Here is a 15,150-nt window from a genome sequence, read left to right as displayed (position 1 = left end):
AAAAGATCAAGATCAAGGAGCGGCCCCAACAAGAATTTGGCAAACAAATTGGGCGCGGTTAAGCAACATTTTTACATTTTGTGAACTCTGTGAATCTTTTAAAGAAACGAAAGAAATTCAAACGGATCTTTTTACATTCATTCAAACGCTGATTGGTGAGTATTACTTAAAGGAATTACATATTTGTTTTAATTATGAAGTCGCACACACAAATGTGTTTCAATATATGTACATATATATATATATGTATATATACTTATATGTATGTATGAAAGCGAGCTGAGCGAATATAAAATGCGTTTATATTCACCTTAACACAATCCAGTTTGATCTTGTTTTATTAAATCATTTTTTTTTGTTTTTTGGTTTTTTTTTTCTGATTTTGTTGAAATTACAATTTAACCGACTCCCTTTCTCTCTCCCTCCCTCTCTCTCTCTTAGTATTTATCGTTACGCATTTAATGTTTTAATTAGCACCACTTTAGACTTGTTCCAAGGACAATTTGGCATTTCGTTTAGATTTTCGATAGACAACGTTAAAGCTAATTTGATTTTTGTTTGTTTGCGTGTTTAAACTGTGACAGGTGTCATTTAATTAAATAATATATATACACACATATGTATGTACATATATGTACCTACCTATACATATACATATATCGTATATAATTTTAGAAAGTTTATTGGTTTTTGAATTTCATCAAGATTGGCAAGAAAAATCTGTTAATTATTAAGGCAAACATTGATCAAAAAATAAAAAACAAAAACCACATAAAAAAATGTAAGAATCTAACAATAAGTAAAGTTAATTAGCTAAACTTATGATTCTTATTTAGGGCTTTAGTTTTTTTTCTTTTCCTTTTGTCAAAAACAAATTGAAATAGTTTCGTTTTTATATGAAATTTTTGATTTTCTAGAAATTTAAATTTAAGCGCATAAAGTTAATTTTTTATATACAGTTTTGCAGTACATACTTCTCTATATTTTATATATATATTTATAACACGTTTTCTTTCCTGTTTAAAAATATATGTACCCCATTTTTCAAGGGTATACAAATATTCTGGATAATCGTTAATTGAAATGATTGAACTTTTATGATTATTTTTCGTTTTTTTTTAAATTTATATTAATTTTTTATGTTAATTTGCAATTGTTTTCATTAATAGCATCATTATTATTATCATCTTTAAAGCTTATCCTGACTATGTTTAATTTAGTTGGCTGTCATTGCGTATACGTAATTTCTTAAGTTTCGTTCTTTGCATAGACTTGAAGCTGCAGAATTAAAAGAGATGGAAAATTTCCCTTAGTTCATGCTTTTTGTTAATAAATTACATATATTACTTATAGAATTGATCTTTGTATGTACTTCAAAACTTTTCTATGCCTATGTCGATTTATGTAAATTAAGCAGACTTTCAATTTAAATAAAGTAACAAAAATAAGTAAGATAAAGGAAGTTTAAAAGGTAAGGTAAGATAAAACAAGGATTAAATCCTTTTTGAAACTTTTATAATGAGCAAAAATCAGTGATAGATACTTGATAGAGAACTCAAAACTCTTTATGTTACTCTTAAAGATAAAAGTCTCTCTGATTTAGTAGGTTTTTGGTTTTTGTATCTAGAGAGAAGTTACTCAGTTGGCAAATTCAATTGTAGTTCATTAATTTTAAAAAGCTCTAATGCACATAAATATAAGCAAAGTAGTTGAGCTATTAACTTATTTCCAAATCAATCATAATGGGTTGTAAAATTTAACACACAGCTCTTTTTTGAGACAAAGGAAATTTTCAAATAAACTATAGATTTTACTTGCCACGTTCAAACAGATATAGATTCTAATGGTTTTCTGTCGGTTGAGTGAGTGTGTGTAACTGTGTGTGTGTGTGTGTAGCTCATATCGGATACGCTTTTGACCGTTCTCAAGTTGAACGCCTTTTGTCTCAAAATCTAAATTCAACCTTCAATTGAACAAACAAATATGTATTATGGGTATATTTATTAAATACATTTCCGTTTTGATTCTTGTTATGCATGGTTTTTGTTTGATTTGATTGTTTTTGCTTTTTAGTGGGTGTATTTTTTTTGGTTTTTGTTTGAGATTTAATGAGCCTTTTAATTAAAAATGAGTTTGTTACTTTGCGTTGCAACAAAATGTGATGAGGCAAAAAACAAAAAATTCATAGAAATTGTATATCATGGAGCGTTAAAAGAAAATAAATCAAAAGTGATATTTCAGTGATAGACACTCTATCTGTGTGGACTGTGCAAAACCTTGGCGATAAGAACTTGGCTAAGGAATTGAATTAGATGGCATTTCGAAACTTTTGCTACCGTAGACAAAACAAAAAACCAAACAAAATAAAAATGGCAATAAAAATGTAACCCATCTAATTTCATTTTTTTGTGACATTTTTGCGCTAAATTGTGAAATATCCAGGTGCTAAAAGATAAACAAAAGCATTTAGTATTGGAAAATTTCCATAAAATATGTTTCCTTTGATTTATTTAAATAATTAGTAACAGTCTGTAAGAATTTTCTGGTACCCTTGCCCTTGAAATTTGTCACCATCGAATCGAATCTAAATAGACTATGTATATAATCCATATGTACTTGGCCTCGATTATATAGAGTAGGTAGCATCAGGTGGAACAGAACAGAACATTATCAGTAATATGTGATAGCAGTGATTGTGGTTAGTTAGTTTTATGATTGGGTGGGAAAAATTATGATCGGACACTACGACGTTGCGATGATTGGGTGGGTTTGGGTTCGGGTATATAAGTAGCTTACCCCTAGCACGCGCCCAAACACTTCAGTTAAAATGAAATTGGCTTGTACAACGGTTCTGCTACTTGTTGTGGCCGCTCTAGGCCATGCTGCCCAATCCTCCAGACCAGTGGACTGGTCGTCGGTGAAGAATTTGAACATCGAGACCAATGCAGCACCCACAAATAAGCAGCATATGCCACCGTCGGGACGTATTACGAATGGCGTGATAGCCGAAAGGAATCAATTCCCCTACCAAGTTGGTCTAATGCTCTACGTGGATGGCGGTGCTGCTTGGTGTGGCGGCACTTTGATCAGCAATCGTTGGGTAATTACGGCAGCCCATTGCACGGATAGCCTTACAACCGGCGTGGATGTCTATTTGGGTGCCTGGGATCGTACAGACAAGAAGGAGGAGGGTCAACAGGTCATATTTGTGGAGACCAAGAATGTGATTGTGCATGAGAATTGGATCGCCGAAACGATTACCAATGATATATCTCTGATCAAGCTGCCAGTGCCCATTCAGTTCAATGAGCATATCCAGCCAGCCAATTTGCCAGTGAAATCAAACTCATACGAAACCTACAATGGACAATCGGCTATTGCCTCCGGCTGGGGCAAGATCAGTGATGGTAAGTTGCAAAAAAAAGAAAACATTCTCTTCTTGGTCCTTTAGCTTAATTTTGCTTTGATTTCCCTCGATAGAAGCCACCGGTGCCACCGATCTTTTGCGTTGGGCTGAGGTCCCAATCATATCGAACACGGGCTGCACACCCTGGTTCTTTGGCATGATCGGCAGTACGAATATTTGCATTAAGACCACTGGCGGCACATCCACCTGCAATGGCGACTCTGGCGGTCCTTTGGTATTGAACGATGGCAGCAACACTCTGATCGGTGCCACCTCCTTTGGCATTGCTCTGGGCTGTGAGGTCGGCTGGCCAGGTGTCTTCACTCGCATCACTTCCTACTTGGACTGGATTGAAGAGAAAACTAGTGTGGTCAATCTAGGCAACTAAATGATATTTTCTCATAAGAGAGCAATATTAATAAAACTGTTGATATATTTCATAAACCAAAGTGAACCGACTACTTTTGTATATTCGATAACTGGGATATCATCGGGATAAATGATCCTTGTTGATTTAGAAATTACATATAAAAGACTCTTAAGCACCACAAAACTCTTTCTTGTATTCAAACAAAGAGGAAATTGATTGTGATTAATTGATGATCCTATCAATTAATTTGAGTCATCGACTTTTAAAATTTGTTGGTTATTAAATTGAATAATATATAGATACCATATCTCAGTAATATCTCGATATGAGGCTTGGAAGGTTATGTATTCCAACAATTTATACTCTTATTATTGTATTAGCCAATACTTCAACATTTTCAAAGATATAATAGAATTTTGAAGCCCTCATCAAGAGGTAAAATAATTTTAAAATTTTAAGTGAATATTTTTTAAAACGTTTTCTTCAAAATTGATGAATCTAAATTTTATCCTAAAACTGTTTCATCTCAAATTTTTGCACTATCTTTTTAAGTCCAAGTATTTCTGAAAAAAAGGGGAAAGTAGGCTAAAATATCTAAAGGACTAGCAGCTTTATTTAACTTAAGCATAATTTGTTATTGGCAATCTCCCCAAAATCTTAATAAAACTAAAAATAATAATTCATTTGCTGCCAATAAGTCATTCAAAAAAAAAAATAATAAGACTTTGAAAAAAAAAAATTGTAAATATATTTTTCACAGAATTTTTAATGCAAACGCTTGTTTGAAATGAAATATTATTATCCAAATCAACAACTTAAAAACAAATATTTGTATAATTTATAAGTTTAAGTATTTGACTGATCTATTTTTCAAAAGAAGTCATTAAAGTTTTTGTTATCGAATAGACACAAAGCTAGAAAATTAAGATTACCTTCAAGCGACCTTTGATACCATTCACCCATAAGAAAAAATGGTATATTAAAGACGTTGAAACAAGCAAAGGAAAGTTTTTGAAACATCATTTAGTCACCTGCATCTCAGGTGAGGAAAATCTCAATTTAAATTATATATTTTTGTTAATTTTTAAGACAAATAAGGTCATCAGAATTAAATGACAACTGAAATTAAACTTTCTCAAGATTCAAATCAAATATAATTTAAACCGCAAAGTTAAGGTTTTTTGACCTTGATTTTGCATTTTTTTCAAAATTATTGTTTTTTTGCGAATCATTTTAAATGAAATTGTAAATTTTCAAGAGTTGCATATAAATTCATTTTCGACATATTCAGGATAGAATCGAGGGGTAATACCCGAACCTATTTTTGGAAAATGTGGAAAAAGTATGAAAATATTCGTCATGAATGACGAAATCTATCAGAGATTATTTATGTAATCTAGACGCAAACAATACATGAAACGATAATCGTATTATCGATATAGTGATTACGCTTTATCAATCATAAATCATGATTGAATGGATTGGGTTATTCTGAGACTATAGTCTCGATGCGATAGTCGAAGATATATGATCGGACTTTGGGGTGGGGGTGACTATAAAAGAATTGAATTCCTTTTCTGGGCTAATCAGTTGTTCAACATGAAATTCGCTTGCACTACGGTCTTGCTGCTGGCCGCCGTCCTTGGCGCTGTCCAGGCATCGGTGGATTGGGCCAATGTCAAGAACATGAACATTGTAATCAATCCCGCCACAACGCGTCGCCAATTGTCCCCCGAGGGACGTATCACTGGTGGTGAGATTGCCGAAAGGAATCAATTCCCCTATCAAGTTGGACTATTGCTCTACGTGAATGGTGGTGCTGCCTGGTGTGGTGGCACTTTGATCAGTGATCGTTGGGTGGTTACGGCAGCCCATTGCACGGATAGCCTTACAACCGGTGTGGATGTCTATTTGGGTGCCTGGGATCGTTCCAATAACACAGAAGATGGCCAACAGATCGTTTTTGTCGAGACCAAAAATGTGATTGTTCATGAGGATTGGCAGGCCGATACCATTACCAATGATATTTCTCTGATCAAGTTGCCAGTGCCCATTAAGTTGAACGAGCATATTCAGCCAGCCAAATTGCCAGTGAAATCGAATACATATAACACCTATAGTGGAGAGAATGGCATTGCCTCCGGCTGGGGATTGATCAGTGATCGTAAGTAATTGGGAAATCTATGATTACATATCAATCAAATTTAATGTCGTCGCTCTCTCTGTCTCCTTTTCTCCTCCCCCCCCGTATAGAGGCCACCGCTGTTACCGATAAGCTGCGTTATATTGATGTCCCAATTATGGCCAACTCTGGCTGCAGTCCCTGGTACTTGGGTCTGGTGGGTAGCACCAACATTTGCATTAAGACCACTGGCGGTACATCCATCTGCAGCGGTGACTCTGGCGGCCCATTGGTGACCAAGGATGGCTATCTGATTGGTGCCACCTCCTTTGGCATTGCTTTCGGTTGTGAGGTCGGTTGGCCAGGCGTCTTCACTCGCGTCACTTCCTACCTGGACTGGATTGAGGACAAAACTGGTGTGGCCAACTATGGCAATTGAATTGATTAATGGCATTGGCCGCAAAAAAAAAGCTTAAATAATAAATTTTTATTCCAACTGGCTACTTTTACTACTATTACTAATCTATTACTATAGAAAATAAAATTCAAATTCAGACTTGGATCTGGCTGGTGGACGTTCCTCCGTCGATGATGATGATGACGATGATGATGTCACATCGAGTTCATCTGGCTGATCATCATCATCTGCTAGCTCAACCTCTCTTTCACGTTGCTTTTCCATTTGTTTGCGATTCGATTGCTGGCGCTTCTTTTTACTATAGTCCTTGATGTATTGGTCAAAGAAGATGGCTTCTGTGGTATCCTGATAGGAATGTACGCCAGTCTCATCGCTTATCCAATCCAAATAGGAGGCCACTTTGGTAAAGGCCGCCGGATAGCCGCGATCGCAACCATAAATGCTGCCAAATGATGTAATGCCGACAAGGACACGTTTCTTGGAGTGACGTCGTTGCAGGACCAAAGGACCACCAGAATCGCCATTGCAAGTGGAGCGGGAATTGCGTCCACTGGTGCATATATTTGTGCCACGATATGACAATGGAAAATTGTTCTTACATGTCCTTCCATCGATTATCTGCAGCTGGACATAACGCAAAACATTGCTAATGGCATGAACTCCTGTGGCATAACGACCCCAGCCGGAGGCAATGGCTAGTTTGTTTTTAAAATTTCGATACTCATAGTGACGCTTTGGCAGCTGTATGGGATGGATGCGTTCTGAAAAGTAAATGGCCATAAATAAAAAAACATCTCCTATTATACTGGTGACCCCGACGCATCACTCACCATTAAAGCTAACAGCATGGGGCAAGCGTACCAGGGCAATATCATCCTTCAAACGTTTTGGATTCCATGTGGGATATATATGAAAATTGGTATTTGGTACCATTAATCTAACTTGACCCTTTTCCTTGGCATTTTTAATCTCATTGGCTCCCAGAAAGACAAGTGCACGTTTTGCCCTATAAGCGGGAGAGACAAAGAAAAGAGAGAGAGGGAGAGTGAGATATAGACGAATGGTCCAGGATCAACTATATTGCCATACATATCGACACAATGAGCGGCTGTCAAAACATATTGCTCCGATATGAGTGAACCGCCACACCAATATAAACCTTTCGGCCTCTGCAATAGCATGCCCACTTGATAGGGAAAACAATGTGGATTACCCACATTGCCACCGAAAATACGATCCATGGCCATGGCTCCCTCGGGTAACATTTGCTCCATCAACGGTGTCGTCTCTAGATTCAAGACCAATGGTTCGGGTTCATCGAGATCTGTGGATATATCCTCATTACTGGCCAGCATGTCCATGGCATGCTCATGCTCATGATGACGACTCTCGCTAACTTCCGCATCTTGTTCCAGCGAGGAGAAGGCTGACAGTGAAGTTGATTGCGTTGATTGTTGATGTTTTTGATGCATATCAAACGACGGATACATAGAGACCAGATACATTGGCTTAACCTGTTGCCAGTCGAGTGAGCCAGCCTCTATTCCGGCCATGGCATAGAGGAGTAAAAGGAGCAGGAGCAATAGCAATTGGCATCTCAGTCGAAGTCTCGGCCTCTGCTGTGTTAGCACATTGTGGACACTGACCGATTGTTTAAACATTTGCGTTGATTTTTAATTCGTAAACGCATTTAATTTTCGCCACAATGTTTATTATTCACTTTTGATTTGTTTATTAACAACAACAGCAACAACAACAACAAGAAAAAACAACAAAAAAAATTAAAGGAAAAACGTTTGTAATTGAAAAACTTCAATTGAAGCCCGTTACGCGTTTGATTTGGATTTGGTTTTTTTCTTTCGTTTTCTTTGCTTTTCTCCCTCGGATTTGCCGGTGATCGTTGTTGGTGGCTTCTCCTCCATGCGCTTTCAAAGACTCGTTTACGACTGTGGAGTCGCGCGCTTGTTGGCAGCATTTTTATAAACTCCTCGGAAACATTTGGAATTATTTCATCTAGTTGGGCATTAATTTGACGTGCGAGTAAAACTAAAAACATAAGTAAAAACTGAGGTAAGCAAGTGTAATACGCTGACTTTGGGATACTCTTTAAGAAAATTGAAATTTAAAATTACATATGCCTTCCTTTACACAAATAATAATTTTCTTACAAAGTAGCAGAGAATCAAACTTAGGGGAACCCCCAAAAGTTAAAAAATAGCAACGAAATTTGAAGAAAAAAGTCCAAATATAAAAAATTTTGGCTAAAAAACCTCAGCGAAAGTTAAAAGTTTTATTTTATTCTGTTTAAAAAGTAATAATAATTAACTTGGATAAAGATAATTTTGCCAAAAAGCTCAAAATTTTCCATGTTTCCTATTGAATATTTAAAAAAAAATGCGGACTATAGACTAAAAATTAAATGGCAAGTGCAAAAGATATTGAAAACTTTTAATAAGAGTGACAAAAATTGGCTATATTTAGATTAGATTTGACTTTTATTGCGCATTTTTTTTAGTGCCAAAACGATTTTAAAATGATACTCAAATTGGTTTTATATATAATTATATTTTGTACAAGGTTTCTATATAATTAAAGTCTAGTTATATAGAAGTATATTAAAGGCTTTGTCTATAATAAAGTTTTTGTTTTGGTCTTTATCAAAGAGAAGTCCTAAAGAAGTTAGACTTTACATTCAATCATGCTCACTTAAGCACTCTGGCGCACCAAGCGGTCAGTTTTGACCTTTATGCTGTACCTAGCAAAAATTTATATCTTTTACGTATCTTATAACTCTGTTGTTTTAAATTAGATTTTTATGAAATTCAGTGAAACAATAGATAAAAATATTAAGTATAAGTGTACCAAATTAAACTGAGAAACGTTAAAAAATGTGGGGGGAAAGGTAGAAATAAGTATGGTTTACATAATTTAAGGTGTTTAAAGACAGAACAGACTTAAGGACATGATTAGACCTAGTTGATCAAGTATATATACTTTATAGGATTGCGAATGTGTTTTTCGTATACCCATATGAAGTAGAGTAAAGGGTATAAAAACGTAGTAAGAGTAAGTGTATTGTGGTAGTAGCAATTGTACGAAGTACCCTAACTGAAGTTGCATCAATTTGCATACCTTTAAACATTCAACGCGACTTTCTGTCTCTGTTACTCACCCACTAGCATGTGTGTGTGTGTGTGTGTGTGTGTGTCTCATCTTTTTGGTTATATATATCAACTTTGCTAGTTGTTTTAACCATATTTAAATTGCATATAAAGTTGTAACTCGAGTTACTATGATCGCACTAGCGTTTGGTGCTATTACATCATAGACCAACAGCGAGAGTCTGAAAGAGATAGCGATAGAGTGAGAGAGAGTGCGAGTGGGTTGGAGATAGTGAGAGTCTTTCATTCAGCAATTTCACAGTTGGGGCAAAAACACTTGACGACGGACGATCCATTTTCATTTCATTTTCATTTCCATTTCATATTTGCACTTTGTCTTTTCGCATGTCAACAATTTGGCCTTGTCTTTTGTTTTGTCTCATAGTTAGAGGAGTAGACCTACAGATGGCTGATGGACGGTGTTTGGGGATGGGGACAATGTGGGGAAATGGAAACATAAAAAGTTGTTTTCCTTGATAGCCTCCCACTTCCTCCCCCCCAACAATCTACTCTTTAGTCTACCAATCTGGTTATACCAGCCAAGCCGGCTTTTAATCTCAAATTTGTCCAGTGGGTCAAGATTTGCTTCCTTATTTTCTTTTTTAAGCCAAAAGCCGATTTGGCGACACTTTTCGTTTATGGCCACAATGTAATCAGTTAACAAACGTTTTACCTATATTTTTTTTTAGATATTCACATAATATGTGGTATATATAGATAGATTTTAGTTTTTAAATAAATAGATAGTAAGTTTGATAATACAAAGTTATATGAAAAATCTTTAAATTTGCGAAATTTAAATCGAAAACTATTTCCAATTTGTGGACCAAGGAAAGCGACTCTAAAACTAAAATTTTTGATTCAAAAATCATGAGTTGGCTCAAAATTTAAAAAATATGCTAAATTGCAGCCAAATTGATAAATAAATTGAATATTAAATCTAACTAAAATCGTTTAAGAATTGACAAAAAGATTTCGTAAATTTGTTTCTTTACTTTATTCTAGAAAAGTTATATTTTAATTTGCAACAAACAGAAAAATCGTAATGTATTGCATAATTATTATATTTAAAATCGGTTCGAATAATGTTTATATAACTTTTTCAAGTTTTTTATATCATTTACAAAAATAGACTTAATTTAAATAACCGTCTGAAATGGGTTAAAAAATCGTCAAAATACCAAATAAACAGGTTGAACAACAATTTAATTTAATAAATTCTTGAAAATGTTTACTCAAACAAATAATTTTTAGTCAGCTTATTCCAAAGATTAAAATAATAATTAGTTGTAATATTAAATTTCAATAAATCATGGTTAAAAAGATGTTGCCGAAAGACTCTCTTCATGTGGCCAACAACTTGAAGTTGATTGATTGGGCTAAAAGGGGGGGCGGTGGTGGCGGTGTCGTTGGTGTCTTCGTTGGCGTCTTCATTTCGCTGAATCTCAATGCTCAAGGTTATTGCCGGGCTCAGTGGGTGTGGCGGATTTTCTCATAAACAAATTAACAGCAAGTGGCATTGGTTTGCACACACACACACACACACACCCCTCTGTATGTGGGTGTGTGTGTGTGTATGCAACTGTTGGTTTGTTGCATGCTGCCAAATTGATAATTTGCCATTTGGTATTCTTAGCAGGAAATAAAACTCTCGCTGAGTGCATTATAAAAATATTGGCGTATTTTTTTTTGTTTTTTGTTTTTTTAATCTTGTTTTGTGTATTTTATAATTAAATTAATTCGTGCTGTGAAATAACAACAATACTTACATTTTCTATTATTATTATTGTTTTTTTTTTTGGGGTGTTGAAAGTATTTTCTTTAGGAAATCATTTGTGGTATGAGTCTGAGTCTGAGGGGATGGAAGGGGGCGGCGTATTGGGGCGTTGTGGCTAGCGAAGCAAATAAATCAAATCGTCTCGTTGGCTCTCGATCGGCTGTACGGTGATATGTATGTTTGCGAATCGAAGAAATGTAATGAGGCTACAAAAACAACAACAACAACACCACCAGCAACAACAATAACAACAACAATCAACAGCAACAAGTAGCAAGTTGTGGCGCCTGATTATGCAAATGTCTGTAACAAATGCCCCACGCCCCATGCAACACCCCATACACCCCTGCACCACCCCACCAACCGACCACCACCTTTATGGTCATATATACATATTGTTGCTGCTGTTGTTGTTGTTGTTGTTGCTGCTGCTGTGCGTCGATATTCAATGCATAATCGCAAATTATGAATTAACCAACTCTCCATCTAGTTGCATGTTTATCCACAACTATTTACGTATTTATGTATGAATAATACTTTTTTTTTCTTTCGTTGTTTTTTTTTCTTGCACTATTATTTTATTGTTGCACTTGCTAATGCATTTGCCGTTATTTAATTTAGCACCAAGCAAATCGCTCGCACTATTTACCAACTTATTAGTTAGTTGGCATTTCCCTCTTGTTGTTGCTTTTATTATGATTATTTTTTAATGTTGATTGTGCGTTTTACGATTAGTTATAAACTCGTATGTGTTTATTTATAAGGGGCGGAAAGGAGGGGACAATGCAACAACAACATACATATTTAGTTCCTACTTTCCTAGCAAAATGATTTTTTAACAAAGAAAAAACCAAAAACAAATCCAAGAAATGCCAAGAATCATCGACCTAGTATATAATATTATTCAGAAAACATCATCAAACATAGGAAAAATATATACAAAATATAATGACTAAGTACCATTTAATCAGTTTAAACACTTTAATCTGTAATTTTTGTTGTCTTCTAAATGAATATCTTTGTTTTTTTGTACCTGAATATATTCAATATACTAGAAGTTAAGGAATTCGAAACTTTAAAATATATATTCTCAAGCTATGTTAAAAAATTCTTCTAGTTAATGAATTTTTGTTTGATATTTGTTAGCAAATATATTATCAAATAAAGATCCAAATCAAAAGAAGTTATTAAAAGAAGTCATCCGTTGTTGTTTGGCTAAATGAAATTTTCTAAATGAAAAACTTCGATTCTGTTTTTTTGATTATGTTTATTTAAACCTTTAGAATTAATTGTTGATTGATTTCACAATTTTCCATCACTTCGGCGAGCGTTTCGGGCGATAAATTCTCGCATTCGTGTGGGATATTTTTCTTGAGGGCTTCCAAGGTCTCAGGCTTGCTGATCTAAACACGGGACTTTAAAAAACCCCATAAAAAGAAGTCCGGGGCTTCTGGCGGGTTAAATCGTGCGATCTGGCGGGCCAGTGCAAATCGCCAAGACACGAAATTAAGCGACCAGGATACGCGTCCTTCACAATTATTTCGCGTTCTTGGGGAGTGTATCGCTCCATGGCTTATTCACTTTAATTCTGTATCTGTCTAGTCCACAAATGTCAAAACAGATTTGACATTGGCGGCCATTTGGGTGATTTCTTTTGCGCCACATTGTATATGCTTAAGAATTTAAGAAAGGCGATTTTAAGAATATGCAATCTTAAATTATGAAATCAATTAAAATGTTTGTTTTATTTCATAATATGTTTCACATAAAAATTAAAGTAGTTTTCTTGTATTTTCATTCAATTAAATGTATTTGATCTAAAATCTAGACTTAGACTTAGAAATTTTCTTGTTGTTCATATTTACAGACTTGATTTGAATATGGTGAATAAATTATTCTCTGACTTTGATGTTCATGGTATCAGTTCAGTTTGCCCACCGCCCAAAATGATGGGGGAGGGGGGGATGTGTTTTTTTTTTTTGGATGAGGGATTTGATTACAAATTATTTTACTTAAGTTAATTAACTAACTAATTGATGGTATGAGTAGGCGTACAGTGAAGAAAGAAACTTTTATATTTAAAACTTTAAAATTTCAAAAGATGAATATGCAAAAAATTACTTAAAATAATAACTAATATGAAGGAGAAAAAAAAAATACATAAGATTGACAGGAAAGTATAAAATAAAAATAATAAATAGAAAAAAAAAATGATACATTGTGAATTCCCATTAACTTAACAATATTTTTATTTTACTGTTTCTGTTTGTTTTTTGTTTCGATTTTTAAAAATGATTTCATGGTAAAATGCAACTCAGAACTTTAACGCAATACAATATTAAAATAAAAAAAAAATCGAACAATTTGGTTTTAGCAGTTGAAATTACTTTAAAAACATGTAAATCTAATACCCCCTCTTCAATTAGTGTAATCTTATGTCTAAACCTACATAAAAGTATTTGATTTGAATTTGTCAGTCTCTCGTTAAAACGTGTTGCCGCTGCTAGCTGGCAATGAGATGGCCGGCAACTGCATATCATCCATGGTGGACTTGATATTACCATTTGCCAACAATTGACCCTCTTGCTCGTCCTCATCCTCCTCATCGACCATAGCACTGTCCAAACTCTTGTTCAGTCGATCATGAAACTCGGTCATTGATATCTTTTTGAGAGCGAGCCGCTTGCCAAAGGTCTTCTTGACCTTGAGTCGACGCTTCTTGACCAAATTCTTGTTCTTATTGAGGCCATCGTTGAACGAGATGGCCCGCCGTAGTTTGCGAGAACCAAACTTAACAATACGAACTTGCTCGCTAATGGATGTGGAACCCTGCTCCTCGCTATCATCTTCTGCATCGGCGGCATTCTCATCGCTGGGTTCTTCGAAGATGGTTTCCAAATTGGATGGTCTAAACTTTTTCATATGCTGGCTGTTCATATAGATTTTCTCAATACTCTTCAGTGTCTGGGCATTTGTGTTGAGTTCACGTCGCTGCTTCTTCTTCAAGGGCTTCATTATGGCACTGCTAATGCGATTGAAGTTATCCTTGGCTATGCGTGCGGGCATGCGACGACGCGAGACACCGCCACGGCTGCCCGGTATAGTGGATGATGATGTGGCTGCCGCATAGCTGCAACTGCTGTGGGCATCACTCACATCCGCATCGGTATTTTCCTCATTGTCGTTATAGTCGCTGCAAGAGTCCTGGCTCGAGATGCTGTCCTCATCAATTGAGTGTGGCGTGTGTGCTATGGCCAATAAAGCAGGTGCGGCTGCGGCTGCGGCTGCTGCTGTTGGTCGTGGTGGTCTTGAAGAGCCAGCCTCTTCTTCTGTGTCCGACATAGCTATTGGCTTGCTGATACTCCAGTCAAAGTTGGTGCTAAGAAAAGAAAGAAATTATGTTTAAGTCAGATGGAATGAAAGCCAAGCGGCGGATAACTGCACACTATTTACCAACTAGAACTAGGATGCGGAGTAAATGTTATTTTTGCAAAATTATAAACAATATTTTCCATAATTATTTGTTGTTTGGCTGTCTGCCAAGCATTTCCTTTTATTTATGTTTGATGAATTTTCCGACTATAATTCAAGAATTATTTTCTTATTTAAACAAAAACAAAAAACAGTGTTGATGTTTTTGTAAAATCGATTGTCACATAATGTTGACTTTTAACAGGCTCTGCAAGTGAAAATGTTAAATTTAACAGATCGAGGCTGTGGCGTATGCCGGGAAATTTAAACCTGCTGTTAAAGTTTGAGAGTCATTGGAAAGACACTTGGAATCAGAGTGTTTTAATTACGTGCAAAGATAGCAAATAGAGATGAGACTTAAAGAAAAGATTACCTAACGTATTATTGCCATCACATTTCAAAAGGTCAGCAAAACCACCAAACTT

At 35.4% G+C, this 15,150-nt stretch overlaps 4 protein-coding genes across 4 annotated transcripts; 2 read left to right on the top strand and 2 right to left on the bottom strand.

Moving 5' to 3' along the window:
- Window positions 1-2,822: 2,822 nt before the first annotated feature.
- LOC6639582 (brachyurin) lies at window positions 2,823-3,855 on the top strand. Its single transcript, XM_002061927.4, has 2 exons — window positions 2,823-3,407; window positions 3,481-3,855. Exons 1-2 carry the CDS (start codon window positions 2,828-2,830, stop codon window positions 3,792-3,794), a joined length of 894 nt encoding a protein of 297 aa, XP_002061963.1. The 5' UTR covers window positions 2,823-2,827; the 3' UTR covers window positions 3,795-3,855.
- Window positions 3,856-5,338: 1,483 nt separating this feature from the next.
- On the top strand, window positions 5,339-6,401 carry LOC6639583 (brachyurin). The gene is made up of 2 exons (XM_002061928.4): window positions 5,339-5,940; window positions 6,030-6,401. Exons 1-2 carry the CDS (start codon window positions 5,376-5,378, stop codon window positions 6,335-6,337), a joined length of 873 nt encoding a protein of 290 aa, XP_002061964.1. The 5' UTR covers window positions 5,339-5,375; the 3' UTR covers window positions 6,338-6,401.
- A 26-nt stretch (window positions 6,402-6,427) lies between these two features.
- LOC6639501 (transmembrane protease serine 12) lies at window positions 6,428-7,977 on the bottom strand. Its single transcript, XM_002061929.2, has 3 exons — window positions 7,406-7,977; window positions 7,147-7,322; window positions 6,428-7,077 (listed from the first exon to the last, which is right to left on the bottom strand). Exons 1-3 carry the CDS (start codon window positions 7,975-7,977, stop codon window positions 6,428-6,430), a joined length of 1,398 nt encoding a protein of 465 aa, XP_002061965.2.
- Window positions 7,978-13,045: 5,068 nt separating this feature from the next.
- On the bottom strand, window positions 13,046-14,878 carry LOC6639502 (protein tantalus). The gene is made up of 2 exons (XM_002061930.4): window positions 14,708-14,878; window positions 13,046-14,633 (listed from the first exon to the last, which is right to left on the bottom strand). The coding sequence occupies exons 1-2, from the start codon at window positions 14,767-14,769 to the stop codon at window positions 13,739-13,741; spliced, it is 957 nt and encodes a 318-aa protein (XP_002061966.2). The 5' UTR covers window positions 14,770-14,878; the 3' UTR covers window positions 13,046-13,738.
- Window positions 14,879-15,150: the final 272 nt, after the last annotated feature.

The sequence above is a fragment of the Drosophila willistoni genome (genome assembly GCF_018902025.1).
Source record: "Drosophila willistoni isolate 14030-0811.24 chromosome XR unlocalized genomic scaffold, UCI_dwil_1.1 Seg144, whole genome shotgun sequence".
Lineage (NCBI taxonomy): Eukaryota > Metazoa > Arthropoda > Insecta > Diptera > Drosophilidae > Drosophila > Drosophila willistoni.
The sequence above is the reverse complement of the archived record's forward strand: the minus strand, read 5'-3'. Positions and strand labels throughout refer to the sequence as shown.